Here is a 24,223-nt window from a genome sequence, read left to right on the forward strand (position 1 = left end):
AAGACCCCAAGAGGGACGCAGGTGGGCTCAGGGTGATTTAGACTCTCTCGGGAGAGGAGTTAGGGCCGCAGATGGGGATTGACATGCAACTTCATGGCCACAAAGAGCTATTTGCCCGGATTTGTCACCCAGCCGTGCATGACGGGTGGGAGACCTTGAGTCCAGTCGGATGATTGAGATTGGCACTCTGCAGGTGTTCCGAGATTGAGTGGATGAACATGTTTGAGTGGATCGAGTGCACGGGATGGCAGCTCCACCCGCACACCGCAGACCGCGACATGATTCGACTACCGCGGCGGAGGTACACGAACTGCCGAATGAAGGATACTTTTCTTGGATGAATCTTTTCGCCCATCCTTCTCTTTCCGAGGAAGAGACCAGTGCGCATGAGACGTTGGACGTAAGCCGGTGAGATCTAGATGGTCCTTTTTTTCAGCTGTTATCGGAGGGGGCGATGCCCGGGAGGACATGGCGGCTACTTCCCCAGGGTCATGGTTCAAAACACCAGTCCGGAGTAGATTTGGCCGGCAGCGGTTTCCGTGAGAGGAAGCGACCCACATGAAAACCCCCGTGGGCCGGTCTTCGCTTCCCTGAAGAATACGACGAGACTGGCCTGACCCGCGACGGCCCCGGCTTTTCAAGCGTGTTTGTTTGACTCGGGAAGACCGACCTCGCGCGCTGTGATTGGCTTCAAACTTCGCGCTATACTCCTTTCTCGTCGCAAGGCAGCTGTGTGGCGGGCTGAATTTCTGGACGGAAGGAAGCTCCTGAGCGCCTTTTGAGCGCCCCTTGAGCGCCGTTGAATGTGATTGAGAGCCTTGTCAACGGTGCGAATAGAATTCTGATCATCGCCCGGCCAGCAATGAAAAGCATCAGCATTCTGGGAGGTTCAAATACCCTGGGATGGGCTGGGATGCGAACCAATAGTACCAAACATACTTCGTACTCCATACAGAATGGTCAGTCCTTACACCCTTCATCTTCCCAAATTCAGGTGGAGCTTGACTGGGATGCGCCAACCGGGGTGAAGTCGGCAAGTGGTGTCCACACCATCGTCGGTGGATCTGGTCCGATCGATTGAGTGCAAGCACACCCACTTTTTATTTCCGAGATGCTTCGTGCGCACCCACTGCGGCTGCGGCACAGTAGCGCCGTGGCCAAGTCGAGAATTTCTTTTTCTTCTCCATTTTGATGATGATTGAAAAGATGTCTCGTGGTAAGCGTAGTGAAGAGGGCGTCTCCAATTCCCATAAATCACGTGATGCCCCTTCATAGATGGTCAACGGCCTACAAGGCTAATAAGGGCAATGACGGTCCTTTCCTACTCTCTAAAAAAAAGACAAGGATCAAACAACTGAAAAGTAACCAATGGATCCGAAGAGACATTGAAATCGAAACATCTTCTACCTTCTCACAAGATCCACTACCGCATAGTGAAAGTAGTTCGAACGAATTCCTCCAGAACGACTCCAATCAGGCCACATCCCAGGACAGCCAAAGACCAAGGATTCGCCAAGTCTCGCAGGGATGGCCAAAAGCTGTTTTTCTCCTCGCACCAATCCTTTAGTTGCGCATATTTATGAGGATCACTAGCCTCATACCGTTTCTGCTGGGTTTCTTCGCCACGTTTATCTCCTCCCACTAGACGCAGGAAACAATAGTTGGCCAACGGTCCCAAAAGTACAATTGGATTGAAAGAGTCAGTCAAGTTGAGTATTACGAATGACAGGTGGACAAGAGCATCACCAAGATAGCTTGGTGGACATTAGCGTCATCTCAATGGCGAGCCACCCAAGGAGAACCTACTTTGGATGTCGTACCAAACTCCAGACCCCATGGCGGCATAGGTCCTCGCGTTCCTTACGGTGCAGCTCCAGTTGAGCATCAGCTATTAATTCCAGGGCAAAGCCAGAGCTGAACAGTCCGACGCCAAGCGCGCGAATGACGCTTAGTGAATTCGTCTCGAGCGACAGAGTAGTGTCGCCCATACAGAATGGCACCGTTACTGGCAGCGAGATGACGCTGAGAAAAGCAGCTTCTGGAAGAAAAAATCTGAAGAGCGCCAGTTTCCAGAAATCCAGATCTTTTTTGCAAGCATCATACCGCGGATCGTCTCTCCCGCGGGCCAGAGATCGACTTACAATGCGCGCGAACAGCCTGGTCCCCCAAAGTGTCACGCCTCCAAGTAAAAGCTTCTCAGTCCAAGTGAGACCTCTCCAAGCATCCGGGAGAGAGATGTTCGTTTCGTACATGGGTCTGCCGATAGCGTTCCACCATGCATTGAGAACTTGGCCGGACGGCCAGAGCCAGTCCTTGATCTCAACATGATCAGTCACCTTTGCGATCCCATAGGCAGCGATGGAGAGGCTGAAATAAAAGCCACACGATGGCAAAAGAGTGGACTTCAAGATTCCGATATCCCCGGGTGTCATGAGAAAATTCGGTCTACCGGAATAGACCGAGGAGGCCCGGGGGTGCGGCCTATTGTCAATCATAGAATAAGTGGGAATGCCCGCCATACTGGACCAGTATAAAATGGCGAGAGTATAGGAATATAGATTTCCAAGTGATCGTGTCCTGCAAGATTGAGGTTATATTTTTGAGTAGACCCTGATTGTTGATGTCAACTTTATGTAACGGGACCAAACTCAGGCACTTCTCGGGTCGAGGATTACCGGGATTTCTCCCGTAGAACATGGAGGAGTACGAGGTCATTCTTCCTTTAATGGCTGCAACAAGTGATAGTTGTATCTGACATGTAAACCAATGCACCGGAAATTATAGAGCAGGAAAGATACTAGATGAAGTGATAATCTCCGCCGGTAGAACGCCTAAAAGACCACCAAAATAATATAGTACGTTATCGATGGAGCTAAGGATATTTATGTGTTAGATAAGGCGATTGAGGCGACAGTTCTTCATGAACAAAGTCGTGGCACATAGAGGCTCTGCAAGGGACTGTGGCTATTCTAGCTGCATTGCAATTGCTCCAAATGTTTCTTTACAGCCGAAGAAATATCAATTTGGGAGCCGAGAGTTCCAGATTCGTCACAGGGCTTATACTGCTCATCGATGATAGCATTCAGTCGCGCATTCCAGAGCGGAACGGCATCCTCTACCCCAGATGCATTGAGTGCCTCAAAGTCGTGCTCAAAGCGCATAAAGCAATCATACGGAGCGGCCAAGCTAAGTGATTTGGATATAGTAGTCATATGCGCCGGGAGAATTAAGCCAACATCATGAAGATCGCAACCTTCTGGTATACGTTCCATAGGGAGTTTGCTGCTGGGTACTCGCCGGACACGTGGAATTCCTCTTGATGGCTTATCGGAGTTATCGCCGCCATGCGGATGAATCAGATATGACCTTGGATCAAGCTGCTGAAGAGAAATATGCGGGTCGGACTCATGAACAGCTCGGTCTCCAGTTAAGACTGCCTTCGCAGAAATGTATCGATTGCGATGTGGTGAATTCGGGATAGGATTTGAGCGTTGGGGTTTCAAATTATTATACCGATCCCGATAGATTTGATTTGCCTCTTTTTTTCGTCTCTCAAATTCAAGTGCTTTGTCCAACTCAAAAGAAGGTCTCGAGCCAAAGCCTTCTTTAATGCTAGCAGCCCATTTCTCCAGAACCGGAAAGCCTCGTCCGCTGTCTATGGAAGTTATGTTAGGGTTTCCTTCGGACGAGACTGGTCTATCGTCGTCTTGGGAGGACGTAGATGCTCGATCATCATCGACCGTGGAATTTGCAATTCGTGAAGCATTCTCCTGATTGATTTGACGACTTTGCAAGACGTTATCATCTGACTGGGTTGCAAATCTCTGCTCCACAAGCTGGGAGAGAGGGATGGTCTCTTCAGTCTGGTTCGGTTTAGAATTGGAGCTATGGAACAGCGATGCCTGGGTGGTGCGTTGAAACAACGTGTCTAAAGCTCCATTGCCGTATCGCTCCCTGTCACGTTCACGTGCTGCCTTACGGGACAAAATTTGAGTTGACGATCTTTGACGAGAAGAGTTGTCGGTTTTGGAAGCCGGACATTGGGGATTCACTGGTGATGTCGCTCTAAGCGTTTCTGAGATGAGTGGTCTTGATGGGCCCGATGTGCTATAGGATGACTGCACAGCAGACTTTCCAGATTCTCTCTCCTGGTTGGCATAATTGTCTGGTAATGTTCGATACGGGGCGTTGAGGCGTGTGATAGACCAGGGATTGATAAAACGAGATTCTTCCTCTTGGGAGCCCTGCAAGGATTCCCGAACGTCGTTTTGAAACCCATCAACAGAAGTTTCATGAGGTGAAGATATAGTAGGCTCCTCTCCCAATTCAATGATATCTTTGGATTGCTGGTTGGATAGCTGGGCTGAGGAATTTTTAGCCATCAAAAGCTCAAACCCAGTGCCCCCGTGACTTTTTCTGGTTTGTTTATTTTGTTTATCACCATTCTTGGCGAATCCTCCTTTGATCACCACAGGCAGTGATCCATAATGGTCACTCAGTAGAGTGTCAATCAATGATAAGACGAGCTGGAGATCTTCAAAGATCACGTCGTCTTTGCCAGGCTCAATGTTGACATCGTATGCTCCGCGAGAACAATTGATCTGCAGGCAGAAGAATGGATCTGAAAGCTTCTTTGTCCTGCCGTCCTTCGCGGGAATCAGTCGAATGTAAGACTTGAACAATTTTGATATTTCACGGCCGACTCCACTTGCGGTTGACATCGGTCGACTGTCAACACTCAAAAATTGGCCCGCATTGTTTATTTTGTTGAAATCTGCGCGCATTAACAAACGGAGACAAATCAATGAAGTTGGGATTGATACCTGTGTCTGAATTCGGAAGAAACGCAACAATGTGATATAAGTTTGAACCCCGTGTGTGGCCATCTTCATCGAGGTTAGATGCGGATGCATGCTTTTTGATCGTACAGCAGGAAGACAGTTCGCGTCCAACGATATTTATAGCAGCATTTGGAATAGTGGCATTTACGGGAGGTACATAACTCCAGTTATTGTTTTCATTTTGAGCCCTGAGAACCTTGAGGGAGATTCGAACCGATGGACGAGCCATGGCATAACACTGCACAAGCTTCTTCGTCTTCGCCAACATTTTTGCAGCGCATTTTAGAATAGTCTTTCTCCGAACCGGGACATCCTTAAGAAAATTCGAAATGCGAACAGTCGTACCGACCGGATGAGACATTCGTTGGGATCTTGTTCAAGGGTTAGTCTATTTTGCAGTAGTTCAATCTTCACAAGGGACTAACTCAAGGAGCTCCCCATTTCTCCCGTACTTGAGCTTGAACCCGACAACCTCCGACCTGACACGTGTGATGACGGTGACGCCGCCCGACATTTCAGCAATGCTAGCGAGTGCCTCTCCACGAAAGCCTAGTGAGGTGCCACCGACGTGCCTGAGATCATTCAAGGTTTCAATCTTGCTGGTAAATGTGTGCTTGCAAACAGAGACGTGATCTTCAGCGGGAATGCCATGGCCATTATCTTTTAATTGGATCACGTCCAGTGCGTTTTGTGAAATTTCAATTGAAAGAGATGAAGCAGACGCATCCAAAGCATTGTCAAGAAGCTCTTTGACAACTGAGCATGGATCAGAGATGGCTGATGTTGACCCAATCGCTCGGATGGTTGCTTGTGGGAGTGCCTGGATCGGCATCTTGGCGGCGAAGGATTAGCCACACATCACACAAAATTTCTCTGGAGCCCCTTAAAACCATGAAACATGACGTCAATATATAATTTCATAACGATGAGAGGCTGACGATGGAGAGAAGTTGTACTCGAGCAAGCTCAAGTCCAGGTCGACTCGGCCAGAGATCATGCTCGGTGCTTAGTCATCGCTCCCAATAAACAACACGTCAATTTATGGCCGTTTTTCAACTCGCTCTACTTGAACCAAGGAAGAGGTCCGATTCGACATGTTGGGCGATGATTTTGAAGTATCCCAGCTCGCCATCCCAGCTGTCAGTGTACTTATCAGTTTCCTCGCCTACACCTCCCAGTATTTCTTCCTCTACTTTGAAGCCGCGCCGCTCCGGAGAGATGAAGGCTGGAAGATCAACATCTTCGCCCTATGCATCTGGGTTTGCTATTTCCGGGCATGCTTCGTAGATCCAGGTCGGCTTGAGAAATCTCGATTGTCAGCAACCCCCGCACAGCAGGAAGAAGATAAAACCACCGGTCGGCAGCGCTGGTGCCGTAGATGTGAAGCCTACAAGCCTCCTAGAGCTCACCACTGCAAAACTTGCAAGAGGTTGGAACTTACATGAATTTAGACATGAAGAATGAGCCAAGCTAATATAGATCTAGATGTATTCCTAAAATGGACCACCACTGTCCTTGGACATCAAATTGTGTTTCACATCTCACTTTCCCCCATTTCATTCGCTTTTTATTATACGCGGTTGTTGGGATGGGATATCTCGAGACCCTGTTATGGGAGCGTGGATCTATTGTGTGGAGAAGTAGGGATCTGCCAAGTGTATGATCCATGATTTACGTTTGCTCAGGTGGGATTTCCTTCTAATTGCAATGGTCACCTTTCTAGTACCTCGGTCCCACGGTGGGACAGCTTGTTCATCTGTTCATTTTGTTCGTCGTCAATAGCATGACGGTCTTTGCTCTGTTCATTCTGTTATTGCGCAGTCTCTGGTCTCTCGCTTTCAATATTACTACCATTGAATCCTGGGAGATTGAAAGACACGAGACGCTTGTTCGCAGAGCACGGGTCCTTGGCGGATATCTGGAGGGCCCTGGAGGGGTCAAAATTCGAATTAGGAAACAAGAGTTCCCCTACGATATTGGCATTTGGTCTAACATCAGACAAGGCATGGGCGGGAGCATCAATGTAAGCCGAGTTTCTGCCTTCCTAACTGGCGTCCTTACCATTTTCGTAGATTATCAGCTGGTTTTGGCCATTTGCCGTTACCCCCGATCGGAAAAATGGCTGGGAATTCGAGACCAACGATTTCGAGGGTTTGTCATTCATCGAAGACATCTATTCCATGATAAAGATATTCTAATCCGAGTTATCAAAACCAGATCCAGGTGTATCTTGGCCGCCCCCTGATCCAGATCGGATTCCTTTGCCGGCAAATCACACCCCTGATGATGATCCAAACTTTCACCGGCCCTATGCGTCTGCGAGGCACGAGGTTGAAGCGTTCGATCGCCGCAAAGCAGCGGATCTCAGCCGCCGACGAGTTTATGAGGTGCAAAGACGCAGGCGTTTCCATGAACGCTTTGAGCAACCGGAAAACTATGCAAGCGATGACGAGCGCCAGCCCGGCCCGGTCTATGGAGATGATTCTGATGAGGGGGAGGAGTCCTGGCGAAATGCCGAAGGGGAGCGTCTGCGCGATTTTGGCGTCGACGAGGATGTGGAATTCTATGACGAAGATGACATCCCTCTGGGCATTTTGATGGAACAGAAAATGCGGCAACAGTGACGATACCAACATAGATCTATTGCGGCTGAGATTAAATTCAACACTCCAAGACATTGTCTATCTTTGTATGATATTTTGTCCTATATTGCTATCTAGAGCTGTATTTATGAACAGGCTATGCATTAAACCTTTCATCCAAGTCTCACTCTGCTCCTGAGGCAATGATTTGAATGACACCATCGGTGGCTCCGCTATTGTCCAGACTCTTGCTTTGCATCTGTTCGATTATTTCGTGGCCACTCAAAACCTCGCCGAAGACTGTGTGCTTGCCGTCCAGATGAGGTGTTGGTACGAACTATTTCAATCAGTGCCTGATCGTCTCCATACTTCAACTAGTCAGTGTCCTTGGACTTGTATGACTTACGGTAATGAAGAACTGGGATCCGTTCGTATTGGGGCCAGCATTGGCCATGGACAACAGATATGGTTTGTCGTGTTTAACATCAAAGTTTTCGTCAGCGAATCGATCACCATAGATTGACTTTCCACCCGTTCCCTAATTAGATGAAAGAAGGGATATTAGCCCATGTGCCAAAGCCTGTTGCTTTCATCTGCATTTGCCACTCACATTTCCTCTGGTAAAGTCACCACCCTGGGCCATAAAGCCAGCAATCACCCGGTGGAATTTCGACCCAGCATAGCCAAATTCATGCTCGCCGGTTGCCAGTTCGCGGAAATTGGCGGCTGTTTTGGGAACGATATCATCATAGAGCTTGAATACAATGCGACCCCAGGGTTCCTCTTTGGCTATGTTAATCTCTCAAGGTTGGTCCATTATATGGGGATGGGTTTACCTTGGCCTTCCGCGTCAGTGTACAGGATATCAAAGTAGGGATTGGCCATTGTGACGGGGGTAAATATTGAATGTCTAGATTCAAAAAGATTAATTGGGGTTCGGCAGTAGAGATCGAGAAAGGGCGGGCTTAAAAGGAAGAGAAAGTCACTTAAGGACCCCACGTTAATCACCCGATCATGTAGATCTTAGGAAAGCCCTTCCGGCTAACATCATTTCCCGTGGGGCATGTTGGTGCAATGACTGGCTGGCGTTTGGCCATGGTATGGTGACGGCCTATGCATTCGGCGGCTACAGCAGCAAAGGCCAATCTTGTTGGTTGTGGCTGGGGCGTTTCTGTTTGTGCAATATTTGGAACACCACTTGAGCTCACATCGTTGGGACATATTCTAGAGTGCTCATATGGTAATGGAGATCATGCCAGATCCTGGTATTTCGTAGTGTTGTGTGACCACGACTTCGGGCGCTAAGACCGGTGATGTGATGGGGCCTGAAACCAACATTCGTCTCCATCACCACCAGGCGCTCCCCCATGGGCGACCCTAAGAGGTTTGGCAATGACTACGCCCAGTCAGTCAATCCCTTCGTTTATCACCCCTGTCAAATCAACTTGCAATGTATCAAAACTCGGTGTCTGGACCGGATTCTGTGGCTGACGTCACCGCTGACAATCTGCATGCCGACTTGAATGCAGGTTCGCGGAATCCAACACCGTCCGCAAGATTCGTGGACGCTATTTGGCACAACCCCGCCCCCGCCCCAAAAATCACAGCGCAAGACATCTTTCGCTAAGGGTCCTCGCTGAACCTGCAACCTCACTGGCATTCCCTCTAATTCGCTAGAAATGACATATACAGGCCATTGCAATTGCGACAGTGTTCGCATTACCCTTCCAGAACGGCCGCCAGAAGCAATTATCTGTCATTGGTGAGATTTTCCCCGGGTCTATTTGATCTTGAGGGGCAAATTAACTCATTTATTGTAGTGAGAATTGCAAGAGATCCGGTGGTGGTAGGATTCCGCATTGGCCAATACTAAACGCGCCTAGCCTTTGCTGATCTCTGTTTATGAACTAGCTTTCTCAGTGAACTACTTTGTGCCGGAGGACAACATGACTGTCCAAGACTCCAACGAAGTTTTGAAAATCTTCCAAGACAAGAATACAGTCACTCAGAATACCGCAGAGGTAAGAATAGAAATAAGGAGCTGTCAACTTGGGCGTTTCGGGAAAGGACACTAATAGAATTTTACAGCGCCTTTTCTGCTCTACCTGTGGAAGGTAGGCAAAGTCTCGTTCGAAAGGATAACAAGACCATTTGCTAAATTCAGGCCAGTCCCATATTCTCTAGGACTCCTCAGAATCCAGGTAAAGTTTTCCTCAAGGCTTCACTTTTTGACATCGTCTCGCCAGTCAGCAGCGAATTATTCACAGAGAAGCGACTACCGCTTCACAACGGGAAGTAAAAAAAGTGACCGAGTTGGACAACTTCATTGTGCTGGAAATAAATTGAGTAGTCAAAAAACGGCCAATTAGCTTTACAGAATGATACGCTCTTTCTTCCGTTTTTTAGTCCTTTAAATGCTAATTAATCGTGATCTAACGTTTAGGAATGTGTAATCTTTGGAGAAGGAGGGATTGATTCCAGCAAACAGACAACAGGATCCCAAGAAGAATCAATTTTCACTTGCACTTAGGTGGTTGAAGAACATATAATCCCTCAAATAAAAATTGTGATTCATTCATCGGAAAATAATATGTCCACCCAATGAATAAAGACATACTTGAACTTCGTCAAGCTTCGAGAGATTACCTTTCGGGACTTTTTGGTCTGCATTAACTGATCGCTATATTGCTTCCTCGGACTGACCTAAAATTGCCTATGACTCTCTAACAGAAACAAGAATATGGGTATATTTTTTGATCACTCTTCGTGTAAGTGAAGTTATTGTGCATTCATACTCTGACAAGCGAGATGAATAAAATTGGCATCCACTGAAGCTACATCATGCCGCCTGAATTTCTAGGTGTTCAGCCTTAGAACTCTCGATCTTGTCATGGATATCCGCTCTCATCCTGGCACGCTCCTGCAACTGGCTTTCAATTTCAGTTACAAACTCTTTATCCATGGAGTCTTGAACAACTCGCCAGATCGACGGCCGCTTGCCATCACGGTCCGCAAAAAGCAAATCGACGGCTTCCAAAGGCAGTTTGCTTGTCTCCGGGTAGCAGAAGTATACTAGTGGAACACATGCAAAGTTAATCACCGCAAAAACAATATAGCACTTGTACCCGATGTTTGTGATCATCACGGGGGTGATCTCGACGACCAGAAAGGTAAAGAGCCACTGAGATACCACGGCAAGAGCACCTCCTCGCAGGCGAAGCTTGAGCGGAAGTAACTCACTCGGATATATCCACATGTTGGATTGCCATCCTAGAGTGAAGAAAGTCTGGAAGATGTACAAAACGACAGCAGCGGCATAGCCGAGACCTTTCGTGCCGATACCGACAAAGATCGCTGAGAGTAACATGCAAATTCCCATGCCAATAGATCCAGTCATAAATAGTCGGCGACGCCCAACTCGATCAATGGCATACCAGGGAATTAGACTGCTAAGAAAATAAAAGACTTGAAGGCCACCGGAGACAAGCATGGCGTCCTTCCGAGACATCCCTATCGAATCCTCGAATACGTAAGGGCCAAGCGAGGACATGACATTGCAGCCGGATAGTTGCTGGCAGAAATTGGCTGAAAACGCAATTGCAACGCGAGTGAACCCACTGATTCCATTGTCCTTGAAAACGTCATTCCACGCGCCCGCCTCCTCTGCTTCCACCGCCATTGCATATTGAATCTCCTTCAGTTCCTCATTAATATCGAGATTATCGGTATCGCCACCTCGTAGTGCAGCTAATGCGATTCTTGCACGAGAAATATCACCCTTTGTACATAGATATCGTGGTGACTCGGGAAGGAAAGGCATAAAGACAAGAACAATAAGGCAAAACACCGTTTGGAAAGCACATGGAAATCGCCATTGAATTGATCCAGAATGCGAGTCCATCCCATAGTCAAGCCAATTCGCTAGGATCAGGCCCACAATCAAATTGGAAAGTTGCATGGCCATCATCTTTCCACGAGATGTGGGTGATGTACACTCGGACAGCCAAATAGGAATGACTGTTGTCATCATTCCTAAGCCAAAACCCGCAACGATCCGACCGACAAGGAACTGAGGCAGGCCGTATGAGGATGCTTGTAGAGTTGCGCCAATAGCGACGATTACTGCCCCCGCCAAATTATTTGGTTTTCTACCGAATCGATCGCCCTGTAAAAATTGGAACACCGCACCCAGCATAGCTCCAACCTCGTAGGATGAGACAAGAAAGGCAAGTAAGGAAGCACCTGGGTTGCCAAAAGCCCCCAGGAATTCCGGAGAAGTTGTTAGGCCACCCATGAATCCCAGATCATAACCAAAGAGTAAAAAGCCAATTGAGCAGCAAAGTGTGACAGCGTAGACCAAGGGTTGGCCTTTCAGCCCTAAGAACGTCGGGGATCGCATTGTCCCCATCGTAAGATAAGTGAGAAAACAATGAATAGGTACTGAATGAAACAGAAGTTTTCCAACTTGCTCCTTACTTATAATCTTCTCCGCATCTGTGGACTTTCCCCGCCTGGGGCATTTTCTGGAGCGCCCGGACATCCCCCATATCGGTCTTTCTCCGAGGGCTTCCCCGGTACAACGGGTTGTGTAACTAACCCCCAGCAAGGCAGGATCATCAAATTGTGTGATCGTAATAACTCCATCTTTCTCAAAGTAAGCACAGCAAGGCTCATGTGATAGGGTATCGCCGTTCTGATTATCCACCCAAGCGCAGCAGTCTTGCATCCTCCCATGCATGAGACCCTCCGTACTCAAACAAAGTGTGATTAGGGATAAAAGATACATTCACGCTATTCGATAGGCCTATCCAAGATGCTTAATTATTGGATTGTAATGACCACCGCTTGTTGTTCTGAAGCGTTTCTTCCATTAAAATCCACTTTCTGGCAACCTCCGCTCTCTCCTCGGCCGATGATTCCCGCATCTCTTCGTGTCCTTGGGCTATGCGAGAAGACACGATTCGGCATGACTGCGACTTCCCCAAAGAATCTAGTAGCTTTCGCCGCAATCCACTCAGGGGGTATCCTGCCAGTCCCCAAAGACCTAGTTTATTTGTTAGCTTAATCATCTCAATACCGCTCATCTCCTACACTTACCGGCTGGTGGTTTCAAGAAGACTCCTCCCACACCTTTCCCAACCCCTTTTATCATCCCCGAAGTTCCTGTTTGTTTAAACCCATATCGAGGTTGTGTAACGAGACCCGTTATTCCATAATAAAATCCATCTCGGAATTCCTACTTCGAGATCAGTACAAATCTGTTTCCGCAGAAAGCATATCGTACATACCTGGCCAGCTGCTCTGAACCCACTCCGAAGGCCATGTACCTTTGGTGTGGACTTTACCATTGGATCATGATACAATTTCGGTGCATTATGAAATCCTTTAGAGAGGCTGAGTGAGACATCCGTCGGAAGCCATATGACCAGATTGAGGAACTTCTTTGACATTATACTGCCTTGACTTGCCGCCTCCCGGAGGGTAGAGTATGACTCTGGAGGATTGATTTCGCTGCCCATTGTCTGTGCCTTCTCGAGTTGCAGGCTGCGTCTTCGATCTGGAACTTGATCAGCGAATAAATCTCCCGTGACGGGGTCATCTTGCTGGTCATCAATCGTATCTCTGTCATCATCTTGTTCGTCGACCATGTCACTGTCACCATCTTCTTCATCTGGAAGCTCCTCGGAGGCGGGATCGGAGGCGTGCGATTCAGCAGTTTCGTTATAATCGTCATTTTCTTCCTCTTCACTCTCAAGCTCATCGTCTCGATGTGACTCGCGCATTCGCCATTTCGACCGGGCATGACAACGCTCTGGTGGGTGGCTTAAGGCTTTCCCGGCAGAGACAAGATCCCCAATTACCTCAACCGGGACGTTTCCAAGTCCTGTGACAAAGTTTGAAATGGCGCCGAAAAGCACTTGAGCACTGGCACTGATAGGTCCGACTGGGTCACGATACGTGTCATATTCCACTGGACGATTTCTAGCATACGTTAATATGATTTTCCTTTTAATGAAGAATGAGATTTATATAACTCACAGGACCAAGACTTCTGGTTTCAGTCTGCCCATCTCAACCAATACCGTAGCTGCAAAGGCACTGAGCCCAATGTCTGTGTGCTTTAGATGCCAAACAGCGGGGCGAGTAGGACAAATGGCGCATTTAAGCGGCCGTAGGTTGAGCTGTCGGTGAAAGCTCCGAACACAATCTTGAACACCAGATTCTTTTTCCATCTTTTTTGAAATTTCCTGCGCTTTTTCTTGAGTCGATTTCTTCAGAGAAAAATCAATTGCAGCACTCAACCTATCCACTGTCAACTGTTTGTGAGGGATAGGAGGCGGGCCCGCCCCAGCTCTTGCGACAATTCCTCCCCAGAATTCCTGATCGCCGAAAAAAGGCACAATAATAGTCGGTCGTCCAAGCGCTAAGCCTGCAGCAGTGGTTCCTGCACCGCCGTGATGGATCACACAAGAAACCTGTCTGAATAACCAGTCATGTGGACAGCTCCCAATGACTAGAATATTGTCTGGCACGTCAATTTCATCGACTCCAAGGTTTCCCCATCCTTTGGAAATAATTGCTCGTTGACCTGACTTTTGCACCGCCTCAAAAACGATTTTTGTGAGTTTAATCTGATCATCAACAACGATAGATCCAAAACCAACGTATATCGGGGTTGGCCCTGTCCTCAGAAACGCTGCAATCTCATCAGGTGGTGTATAGTCTGGCTTGGAGGGCAGGAAACTGAATCCACAAATATCAATATGATCGCCCCAATCGGCTGGTTTGGGAAGAACAGCGGGAGACCTAGATATTTCAGCATTTTTATTCCATTCGGGTCATAGATAGAGGGTCGTCGGAAAAGTGAGACGTACCACATATACGAGCAAGGTATCTCCAACCGTTGAATTAAACTGGGTGCAGTGATGCTATCCAGTGGATCCAATGCTAGGCTATTCCTGCGGAATTTGTTCACTATATCACCAAGGCCCTCCCAAACCATCATGTCAACAATTGCGTAGGAGACAAAATTGGCGACAGTTGGTCTACAATCTCGACCGTGAAGAATGGCAAGAGGATGTGGGAATGACTGTGTTGGGGACCAAGGCATCCTGTGCGTATGCAGTCAGATCGGCGATTTTATGATGGAAGTGGAAGATGTCATAGTATCAGCACTCACGTAAACATTATGTGAAGAGGTATACCCAGTCGCTGGGCGCAATGAATATGGGCGAGACTTGGGGGGTTCGCTATAATGACATCGGCAACAAATGGCCGCCGGCGATAGTCGATGGTGTCACTCCACGGATCCTCCTTGATTTGATGCAGATACGTTCCATCGCCCGTTTCATAACAAGATTTCCAGCAACCATTAATTATCTCCCTCATTTCTCGTCGGCGCTTCTGGATTGCCCCAGTTCGGATTGTGTTGGCATTAGGCAGGAGTCCGGGATTTTTGACCATAAATGCCATCAACTCGGCGGGATCTCCACCAATATTGAAGAACTCGAGCCCACCATCTAGCACAAATTCCCGGAAGGCGAAGTGGGTTGCTAGTCGGACCCGGTGTCCATACGCCTTGAGTTCTTTTCCGAGGGCTACGAATGGCTGGATATCTCCGCGGGATCCAATCACTTGAATGACGATATTGAGATGCAGTGGAAAATGTTTCCCGTCCTCTTTTGGGATGGCTGCTGCGCTATCCTTTTCATGGATGTGCTCGAGTTCAGAAGGTATAGGTGTGCGCTGGAGTTGAAGGAGCCCTGCGATACTGGGTTTTCTCTCGTTAATCTTAATATCGAGCCTTCCATCGCCTGCCCATTGACCATCAGTCTCTCTAATTGTTTTTAAAAAAATCGTGGTCGGAGATGTGGCAAACCTAAAACTCGAACGCCAGTACTCAGTCCATCGCCGTCAAATAGCAACCGATCGCTACTCTGATTTGAATGTGGCTCATTGATTTCTTCTGGCCAGTCTTCCGACTGGATGCCATCGTCCTGATCGGATTCTGGCCCTGCAGCAGCCGTTGTTACCGCGGGCATATTCAAAGACGGGAGATCGGCGCACACGCAGGTTGGTGAGTGGCAGGGTTCTCGTGGTGAACAAAGATCCTGTTAGGGCAATGTTGAAAACGGCTCGAGGAATAGTGTGATATATGCCATATTTTAGAATCGTTAGATGCCTCAGCTGGATTTATTTTAGATCAACGCCCCAAGAATTGCTGGTAAGGTCAATGATGTCAGATGGCAATGGCTTCCGGGGCATCCCACCGGTTGTGGATCCGATCCCACCCGCCCTACCCATTTCTTCCCATTTCTTACACTTCTCTATTCTTGAGCAAAAGAAATTGTCTGGCTTTTAATTTGATAGGCTATAAAATAGTGAGAGTTTGCTGACTCGAACTGGGTATATACTCCGCATATTCAGCGTATCACCATGAAATAAATACACCTGAATGTATTGGCTTTGAACTATGTCTTGTATGGTTGTTATCGTAGATCCTCTGCGATTACGCCTTATATATAACCTCAATTTCTAGCCAGAAAATGCCGCGGGAAGAAAGGTGCCTGAGAGGACTAGTGATTAATTTAATTATCCAGTGAGATAGTCTGCGATGCATTATTTAAATTTTCTGATTCTTGGTGACAAATTTTTAAGTACGCCTTCCTTTTTATCGAGATAGTGGTATTCGTATTCATGTTCCCTCGGACTTCACACTCATGTGGTCGCATGGAATATGAGAGTAAATCAAAACCATCTATATGGTCACAGTGATGATAACCAAGAAGCATAAAGCATGTAGTGAGGCCAATATTTCAGCTGAAAAAAAAAGACCATGGAGGCTCACAAGGCTCTCATTCTACATGTCAGGGACAGGTCATTTGGTTGTTGAGACGGTCGCTCGCCCAACTACGAAAGCAGGAAAATCAGTTGTGCGTGCGATTTCTAGCCACCAATCTACTAGTACCGTACATAGTAACTTGCAACCTCAGGCGCGATTTATGTATTCATGATACCATGTGGTGCGATTTTTTCAAATGGTAGAATTCGAATGACGACTACTGGGTCGTCCGGCAGAAATAAACCACAGCAAAATATTAGACTTGATTTGGATGGTTATGGCTCCCATGCTTTCAAGTTGGTGCGAAATCGACGGGCTCGGGTGGACAAGTCATAGTGAGACGTTAATGTATGCGACAAGTGCGATTACAGGTGCCTTTTCGAGCTTAAAAATAGCTTTTCATTCTTATATCATCAGCTTTTGCTTCTTGTTTCGCGATTGCCTTCAACAATCATTGCAATAATCAACCCTTGTTCATAATCATCTATCTATAAGCTGAGTTACAGGCTGAGAAAAGTGTCGATGAGATCAGCTGGCTTGTCATAGAAATCGAACATCACAATGCCGACACGTTTGCCTTGTTGCTTCTTCAAGAAAGGAACAAGCAGCTGATTGACACCACCAGTTGGTGTCAGAGAGCCGTTGCCAATAGCCATAATTTCCGGCCATACTGGAGGATCATTGTCCGTGTTTTCAGCAGATGCCCAAGTCCAAAACAGACTGTCAGGGTGAGTGGTGGTTGCTTTCAGGATATTCTGCGTTGTGGCATTGTACTTCCACCGAATATTCTCCGTAGCATTAGATCCAGACGGAGTGAGTGGCTCGTAGTAGTCCTCAATATAAGCGGTCAGATTTTTGTCGCTATTGTAAGTCAGGGTGATGTCCGCGCTGTTGTCAGTCCACAGGCTTGGTGAGAAATGGAGACCAGGCAGAGAGTTCGTGTAAGAGGTTGCCAATTGATCCAGGTCAAAACGCCGCATCAGCGTAATTTTACCACGGGCCTCGCCAAGGGTTCCAAGCTCATTCTTTGTTTGGACGAAGTAATGGTGAGCTGCAGGCGATGTCAGAGCGTTGTAGAGTTCCATTTGGACCCCCGCGTTGTTGGACGCATATTTTGCAGTTGACCCCTCGTACTGAAGAGATAGAAATAAAGTCTCAGAAGGATGGTCATCAAGCCACCTGTAAAAACCAAATAAAACATCATCTAATGTAGCGGTCTCCGACAGTAGGGCTTGAGAGTGATAGAAGACAAGGCTTGTATTCGTTGCGTCGAATGCATAGCGAAGATCAAATGCTCGTATTCCCATGTTGAGCATATTGATTAAAGATAATTCTTGACAGCGAAATGTTTCTGGCACCGGCACAGTAACTTCATTCAATCCGGTAATTCCTAGAAGCGCGTCTTGGGTGGCTTGGGTATAGTTCCAAGTCGCACTATCATGCGTACCGGGGATATTCATATGGACCAGCAGAGTATCATCTGAGTAATCCTTCATCCAATGGGCCTTGGAAGTGTCCTTTTTGACATAGGATCCAAAAATAGGCTCAGCATCATGAAGAACCTTGTTGGAAGCGAAGTCCGCCACATTAGAGGAACTAGACAGGGCCAAAGACGACCATGATGCAGCTGCAAGAGCCAACGGAAGAGAAAGGCCCTTCATAATGGAAGAATCAAATTGCTTTTCTCAGTCTTACCTCGAGGTAGCTGACTTGAGACCGAAAAGACTTGTCCCTGGCTGACGTGTCTTTGGATGGTCAACATCGCGTTTAAAAGCCCCTTGTTCCCTGCGTCGGCTATTCTTCGGATAACGACCGAGTGCAAGCGACCACGTTTCTGCAACATCGGCAGATTCGGCAACAAAAGGCTTCCTCCACAACGCTTGTACTAATCACTAATCTTAAGTTCGTATATTGCTTCTTCCCACGTGCCAAGGCCGAGGCCACGACTGGCTGTAAAGAGTGGGGACCCCGGTATAGTTGATTCCTAGCGCGACCGCGCAGCCGAGCACGGTGCTGCCAACGGATTGTTAAATTCGAGAACACGGGCATACAACACCGCGATGCCTGGTGCTATATGGGCTATTCTTGACTTTATTTCTTTTCATTTCCACTCGATTGCTCATCTCATCATGCGTGGTGGTATCGCAGCTGGTTTTCTCCTCGGTGGTGCGGGCCCGGTGCTGGCCTTGTCGCCCCTGGATACCTTTTACCCGCCATCTCTGAATGATACCTCTTACATCTCTAATGCATCAATTGGAACATATGGAGGTATTTACAAAGCGCCTACCAATGGTCCTACCAGTGCTACTCCTTACGGCACCTATGACTATTGCTCCATGCCGCATCCGCGTACCCAGGAGTACGACCTGCCGGGTCCCATTGCCAACGGGTCCATCAAGGGAAAGCTGGTCTATCTGGAGTATCTCCAACGCCACCAGAGACGTTCCCCGTACAATATTCTTCCGGGCGGAGAGGTGAGTGAGAAATTCAACTCATGTGCGGTGAGCTCTGGCTGAACTTGACTCAGAATCAAGCTTATCACTGCGACAATGTTCGCCCATACCTCTATGCTGGACCAAACAGCGCGAGTGGCATTGATCCCATGCCTATGTATGCTCAGACGTACCAGGACCCAACGAACCCATTTACTCCTGGTGTGAATGGATCCTGCCAGTATCCTCAGATCACGATTGGCGGTGTTCAGGATGGCTTCCAGCACGGTAAAGACCTCTGGAATGTTTACGGTAAGAAGCTCGGACTCATTCCCGAGAAGCCTAACAACAGAGTCTGGTTCCGGTCCAGCGAATCCGCCTTGACTCAAGGTTCTGCTGGCGCAGTCCTTCGCGGCGTGTGGCCGGACTATAACGGCGCCTTGCCACTTCACCAAATGGTCTCATCTGTCGACACTGTTAATGAGGGCTATTCCTGCGATGCTATCAGCACAACCTTGAGTGAGCTCGAGTCAACGACTGAATGGAACGACCATCTCAGTGTCACCAAGGAGCTGCGCTCGAAACTTGGGTCTATGCTTGGTGCCACGTCGAGCTCGTGGCAGGACACCTTTGATCACTTCTCGGACAACTTCCAAGCTCGTCTATGCAACGGCTATGAACTTCCTTGCAGTGTTTCAAACTCCTCAGCATGCGTGACTGAGCAGATGGCAGAAGAAGTTTTCCGCGCCGGTGACTGGGAGTGGAACTACTACTGGCGAACAAACCCCTATGTCAAGAAGTACATTCAGGTCGTTGAGGGTCTTTTCATTGGCGAGGTTCTTGCCCGCCTGGAGGCCGTTCTCAAGGGTAGCTCTTCTCTTGACTACAGCCACATTTTCATCCATGATGGAGATATCGGTCCCATTCTTGGATCTCTCGGTATCAATGCTCTTCGCTGGCCAGCTATGGGATCGAATATTGCCTTTGAGGTCTGGTGAGTATTTCAACCAGAATATTTAATGCGTTACCACTCACTAACGCCCCCACAGGAAAACCGAGTCAGCCCATAGCTCTTATTACGCCCGTGTCCTCTACAGCGGTCAGCCGGTGCAGACCATTCACGGTACTCTTGACTGGGTTCCTCTTTCTGACTTGATCAATATCATGAGCCCATATGTTCCTGATGACATTACCTCGCTTTGTGGTTAAGCTGCTTTCCAGTTGCAAGAGATGAGAGGGTGGTCAGAAATTATTTTGTGTTGTAAAATCCCCTTTCAATAGTTCCAGAACCTGAAAGCTGAAAGTTTAATTGATTGGAGGCGGATTTGGATTCTTTGTTTCTGTTACAAATTTCTTATCTGTTAATTTTAATCTGCAAACTATCCCACCTAATTATGTAAAGACTTTATCCCTCAAGCTCAACGTTGTTGACTCTAGTATGCGCCATTTGTTCAATAGATAGCTTTGTATGATCAAGTATCCACCCCGGGTCCAAATTAGCGTAGTTAGTGGATTTAGTCGATACTTTGAAGTTTGGCATCGGCAAAAATCGATGCATGCCAGGTGCCAGGCGCACGCCCCAATAAGCTTGACTGTACAGCGGCCGTGCCCCTAGTCCCACTCCACCTTCAACCTTACCAAAGCCCCCTGGGCCACAGAATCCCAGCCTTCTCTGCACGTGTGCCATCTCACGCGCCATCTGACAAGATTTCGGTTGGTGCCGAACCGGTTGGCCGTGAAACACCGAGCCATTTTCAATTCCCATCCCAGAAACTATGTCTTGTTGAAGCGATGTAAACATTACATTTAAGTCAACATGCACCCGGTTATTTGAACGCTGGAGCTCCCTGAACCTGAACGCAAATTTGGACTATCATCCAATATGTGGAGCTCGCTTGCACTTCTCACTTTTTTCGTTTCTCCTTCTCTCCAGAGCGCTGTTGCAAAGCAGTTCGCACCCCTCAGGTTTCAAAAAGATGGAACTTTCCAAATCTCAATCCTTGAAGATCTACATTTTGGCGAGAGTAAGCGTGCTGATGACTATTTCCACCAATTCCACTGACAGACAGATAGACGCATGGGATTCCTGGGGTCCGGAGCAAGATGTCAACTCTGTTACTGTGATCAACAGAGTGCTGGATGCTGAATCACCAGACTTAGTTGTCCTGAATGGGGATCTTATCACTGGAGACAACGCCTTTCTCGAAAATAGCACTGTGTATATGGACGAAATTGTAGAGCCTCTTGTTGAGCGTGGGTTAACCTGGGCCTCCACCTACGGTAATCACGACAGTGCTTACAACCTCTCACGAGCTGCTTTGCTGGCCCGAGAACATCGTTGGCCCAATTCGCGTACCAAGCAGATGGTTTCTGGTCGTGATGCTGGAGTGACCAATTATTATCTTCCTGTCTACGGTGCGGACGACAAATACTCAACCAAGGTCCCAAAAATGCTGTTATGGTTTTTCGACAGCCGGGGTGGTTATTATTATCAGGAACTGGATTCCTCTGGAAACGAGGTGGCGCAACCGAATTGGGTCGACACAAGTGTGGTCAACTGGTTCAAACGTACCAATGCTGAGCTTGTAGAGAAGTATCGCAAGCAAATTCCTTCTCTCGTGTTTGTGCATATCCCGACGAACGCCTCTCAAGCATTTCAGACACAGGTTGGTGTCAATGCACACCAGGAGCCTGGAATCAATGACGACTATGTTCTTGCTCAACAGGGAGAAGGTTGGTGTGCTGATGGTAGCAACGATAGCTCCTGCGAATATGGCGGTCAAGACGTCCCGTTCATGAAAGCCCTTGTTGAAACCCCTGGTGTGATTGGAGTTTTCTCAGGCCATGACCACGGTGATACATGGTGCTACAAATGGGATACCCTCATTTCCGGTATGTCGGTCAAAGGAAATGGAATTAACCTTTGCTTTGGGCAGCACACCGGCTATGGCGGGTACGGTAGCTGGATTCGCGGATCTCGCCAAGTGCTTGTCACCGAGTCCAAGCTCCAACAGCATGAGGTCGATACGTGGATTCGACTGGAATCTGGGGGCGTCGTTGGCTCCGTCTCGTTGAATGCAACCTATGGCGAAGACAGCTACCCAAGCACTCCTGACCAACTCTCATCGTGCCCAACCTGCAACTACACACTCGAGAGCAACTAAAACATTGTGGAATTGCTTCATATATATACAATTAATTTCGAGATTCATTTCTCGGACCTATGACCAAATGTCGTCTCACACCATTTCATTCTGCTGAGGTGTAGGCACATGTGTAGACTCGCTAGTTTCCTTCTCATCAATAGTTAATTCACTCTTAGCATGGCGAATCCGCACAAAAGCCAGAACAATGAGAAGCCCAAGTATGGAAAGTCCGGACTGAAACCAAAATACTGCTTTATAACTCTGGCGTTTTCCAAGGTAGCTCGTTTGTGTTTCCACGATATCGGCAAATCCTAACATCACAGCGATCCCCATATGCATAGTGCAATAAATGAGTGCACCAGCTAGCCCTTGCTTTGACTTTGGCATGCTAGTAGTGATGAAAATGTTCGCAATGTTGAAGCTAATGTCAATCGCAATGGTGCCACAGATCATTGCAGGAAAAACAAAAGCCCAGTAATTTCCGCCGACTGGTAAAACAGCGAACAGTATGCCTGAGCCCACATATCCAAGACAGGACGTCAGCATCAATATCGTCCCCGATACTTTGTGGAGGATAAATCCTCCTGTCACAGATAGGATGAGACCACCAACGGCCATAGGAACAGTCCAGGCAACTATTTGAAGAGGAGTGGCGCCCATAAATTCGGACATACTGTGTTGATATTAGGGTCCTGTTCCATTGAAATTTTCTTGGTCGTAGACTTACTATAAGACCCCATAGAGTAGAAATATTCCCAGGCTCCCGTAAAGTAAAAGCAATGAGATCGCCAGAGGGGCCATATATTTCACCTGAAAGATGTCTCCGGGAAGGAGGAGGGGGTTTTCAATGACCCATCCTTCAACATATGCCATCACCGCTAGCAAGATAGCTCCCAAGATGAAGAACAGCGGGATGTATGGTGTTTTCCACCCTTGTGGAGCATAAGAGCTATCAGCGATCGCAAACACAAATAAAATGGCACCTGTGGCTGAAAGACCACATCCAACCCAATCCATGCGAATCCCGAGTTTTATTTTCTCAGCATAGTCACGGTGGAGAGAGAAAACAGAGGATATGGACATGATGGCAGCAAGTATCGCACCGAGGTAAAAATACCATCGCCAATTCAAGTATTCGCCGCATAAGCCGGAAAAGAAAAAGCCTGCAAAGAATCCGAGTGCAGCACATGCGCCGTATATGCTGAAAACGAAGTTTTTACGAGGGCCAGGTCTATATGTGCTGCCTAAAATCATCATGCCGGATGGAAGAAGAGCGCCGAGGGCCAAGCCTTGCAAAGCCCGACAAATGATCAACATCAACCAAGTTTGTGAGAAACCGCACAAAATAGAGGAAACGGTCAGCCAGATTGCGCCAGCATTGTAGATGACATATCCTCCGTACATGTCGGTGAGACGACCAAAAATGAGGAGTGTGGAGGTAACTGCTAGTGAAAGAGCGGTTGTTGGCCATATAGTAGACGCTGCGGGGATTCCTAGCTCTTTAACAAGAATAGGCGTGAGAACATTTGATCCTGTGATATAGAATTCCTTCGGCGTGACAAATTAGCAGGCTGTTGATAATGGAAGGAATGGGATGAAATACCGCCAATATTTGGGACATGACAATAGAAAAGCAGAATGCTAGCTCGGGCCACCTTCCACCAAATAATTGTGGGCGTTCCCTTCCTAACCTTTCAAGATTAGAAATGTCGGAAGAGCCATTCCTCTGGTCTGAGCATATGCTGATGACCTGCGGTTGAGTATGAGTAGAGAGCATTGCGTATGGAAAGCCATGAGAATGGAAGAATAGAATTTCCAAACATCTCCGGAAACAAAATCGCTAAACTTGAGATTTATATAACAATCAACCAGTACTGAAACCACAAACTCGGACTGTCCGCAGCCAGATCATTCTACCATGGACTTCCTAATCAGGGGAATAGAAATCAACGCTTGCTAATCAAATACGGCTGAGAAAGGTCCATAAGCAATAGGTCGTAGAACCTTTTTTCATCAGCAAACGTTTTCTTCAAATCTCAAGAGCTATTGGATAGGCGCCAGCGCTTAAAGGCAAAGCCAAGACTTTCGCCTGGGAGCTTCCATAAATGGAAGTTGTCGGTAGTGGGGCTGTGGATCTGCCCGATTCCGGAGAGAGGCGAACGGAAAGGCCCGAAATGGTTCTATGAGTAGCCACCGACACGTGGCAAACTACCCGAAGGTTCTATCAAATGTGATGTAAGAACTCCTTGGAGATCACATATGCCAATAGTTTGCAAGTCCAATTTAACGGGCCTTTGCGGTGACTTTGAGAGCACGGCATTCATCGATTTTTGTGGTACAGTGCTCAGTATCTCCACAATTGATGGTATCAAGGATTCCA

At 47.7% G+C, this 24,223-nt stretch overlaps 11 protein-coding genes across 11 annotated transcripts; 4 read left to right on the forward strand and 7 right to left on the reverse strand.

Annotated features, from left to right (window-relative positions):
• Nucleotides 1–1,423: 1,423 nt before the first annotated feature.
• On the reverse strand, nucleotides 1,424–2,519 carry N7462_000703 (DUF1295 domain protein; the record flags this gene model as incomplete). Its single annotated transcript, XM_057072429.1, has 2 exons — nucleotides 1,424–1,754; nucleotides 1,807–2,519. The coding sequence occupies 2 exons, from the start codon at nucleotides 2,517–2,519 to the stop codon at nucleotides 1,424–1,426; spliced, it is 1,044 nt and encodes a 347-aa protein (XP_056938959.1).
• A 450-nt stretch (nucleotides 2,520–2,969) lies between these two features.
• N7462_000704 (putative DNA mismatch repair protein) lies at nucleotides 2,970–5,673 on the reverse strand (the record flags this gene model as incomplete). The annotated part of the gene is made up of 3 exons (XM_057072430.1): nucleotides 2,970–4,774; nucleotides 4,824–5,212; nucleotides 5,267–5,673. The coding sequence occupies 3 exons, from the start codon at nucleotides 5,671–5,673 to the stop codon at nucleotides 2,970–2,972; spliced, it is 2,601 nt and encodes an 866-aa protein (XP_056938960.1).
• Nucleotides 5,674–5,935: 262 nt separating this feature from the next.
• On the forward strand, nucleotides 5,936–7,465 carry pfa4 (putative palmitoyltransferase with autoacylation activity Pfa4; the record flags this gene model as incomplete). Its single annotated transcript, XM_057072431.1, has 5 exons — nucleotides 5,936–6,270; nucleotides 6,327–6,498; nucleotides 6,565–6,864; nucleotides 7,059–7,244; nucleotides 7,265–7,465. The coding sequence occupies 5 exons, from the start codon at nucleotides 5,936–5,938 to the stop codon at nucleotides 7,463–7,465; spliced, it is 1,194 nt and encodes a 397-aa protein (XP_056938961.1).
• A 142-nt stretch (nucleotides 7,466–7,607) lies between these two features.
• On the reverse strand, nucleotides 7,608–8,308 carry N7462_000706 (Cyclophilin-type peptidyl-prolyl cis-trans isomerase; the record flags this gene model as incomplete). The annotated part of the gene is made up of 4 exons (XM_057072432.1): nucleotides 7,608–7,760; nucleotides 7,830–7,961; nucleotides 8,034–8,206; nucleotides 8,260–8,308. 4 exons carry the CDS (start codon nucleotides 8,306–8,308, stop codon nucleotides 7,608–7,610), a joined length of 507 nt encoding a protein of 168 aa, XP_056938962.1.
• Nucleotides 8,309–9,369: 1,061 nt separating this feature from the next.
• Nucleotides 9,370–9,722, forward strand: N7462_000707 (uncharacterized protein; the record flags this gene model as incomplete). Its single annotated transcript, XM_057072433.1, has 2 exons — nucleotides 9,370–9,444; nucleotides 9,618–9,722. The coding sequence occupies 2 exons, from the start codon at nucleotides 9,370–9,372 to the stop codon at nucleotides 9,720–9,722; spliced, it is 180 nt and encodes a 59-aa protein (XP_056938963.1).
• Nucleotides 9,723–10,262: 540 nt separating this feature from the next.
• On the reverse strand, nucleotides 10,263–11,822 carry N7462_000708 (sugar porter family MFS transporter; the record flags this gene model as incomplete). The annotated part of the gene is made up of 1 exon (XM_057072434.1): nucleotides 10,263–11,822. One exon carries the CDS (start codon nucleotides 11,820–11,822, stop codon nucleotides 10,263–10,265), a length of 1,560 nt encoding a protein of 519 aa, XP_056938964.1.
• A 418-nt stretch (nucleotides 11,823–12,240) lies between these two features.
• On the reverse strand, nucleotides 12,241–15,465 carry N7462_000709 (putative UDP-glucose,sterol transferase; the record flags this gene model as incomplete). The annotated part of the gene is made up of 7 exons (XM_057072435.1): nucleotides 12,241–12,467; nucleotides 12,521–12,659; nucleotides 12,712–13,405; nucleotides 13,463–14,230; nucleotides 14,299–14,535; nucleotides 14,604–15,237; nucleotides 15,303–15,465. The coding sequence occupies 7 exons, from the start codon at nucleotides 15,463–15,465 to the stop codon at nucleotides 12,241–12,243; spliced, it is 2,862 nt and encodes a 953-aa protein (XP_056938965.1).
• A 1,300-nt stretch (nucleotides 15,466–16,765) lies between these two features.
• N7462_000710 (phosphatidylinositol-specific phospholipase C) lies at nucleotides 16,766–17,926 on the reverse strand (the record flags this gene model as incomplete). The annotated part of the gene is made up of 1 exon (XM_057072436.1): nucleotides 16,766–17,926. The coding sequence occupies one exon, from the start codon at nucleotides 17,924–17,926 to the stop codon at nucleotides 16,766–16,768; it is 1,161 nt and encodes a 386-aa protein (XP_056938966.1).
• Nucleotides 17,927–18,394: 468 nt separating this feature from the next.
• Nucleotides 18,395–19,906, forward strand: N7462_000711 (uncharacterized protein; the record flags this gene model as incomplete). Its single annotated transcript, XM_057072437.1, has 3 exons — nucleotides 18,395–18,739; nucleotides 18,793–19,691; nucleotides 19,747–19,906. 3 exons carry the CDS (start codon nucleotides 18,395–18,397, stop codon nucleotides 19,904–19,906), a joined length of 1,404 nt encoding a protein of 467 aa, XP_056938967.1.
• Nucleotides 19,907–20,579: 673 nt separating this feature from the next.
• On the forward strand, nucleotides 20,580–21,861 carry N7462_000712 (metallophosphoesterase family protein; the record flags this gene model as incomplete). The annotated part of the gene is made up of 2 exons (XM_057072438.1): nucleotides 20,580–20,721; nucleotides 20,771–21,861. 2 exons carry the CDS (start codon nucleotides 20,580–20,582, stop codon nucleotides 21,859–21,861), a joined length of 1,233 nt encoding a protein of 410 aa, XP_056938968.1.
• Nucleotides 21,862–21,936: 75 nt separating this feature from the next.
• On the reverse strand, nucleotides 21,937–22,926 carry N7462_000713 (putative MFS multidrug transporter; the record flags this gene model as incomplete). The annotated part of the gene is made up of 2 exons (XM_057072439.1): nucleotides 21,937–22,516; nucleotides 22,571–22,926. The coding sequence occupies 2 exons, from the start codon at nucleotides 22,924–22,926 to the stop codon at nucleotides 21,937–21,939; spliced, it is 936 nt and encodes a 311-aa protein (XP_056938969.1).
• Nucleotides 22,927–24,223: the final 1,297 nt, after the last annotated feature.

Source organism: Penicillium macrosclerotiorum (genome assembly GCF_028827735.1).
Source record: "Penicillium macrosclerotiorum strain IBT 26536 chromosome Unknown utg000001l_segment0_segment0, whole genome shotgun sequence".
Classification (NCBI taxonomy): domain Eukaryota; kingdom Fungi; phylum Ascomycota; class Eurotiomycetes; order Eurotiales; family Aspergillaceae; genus Penicillium; species Penicillium macrosclerotiorum.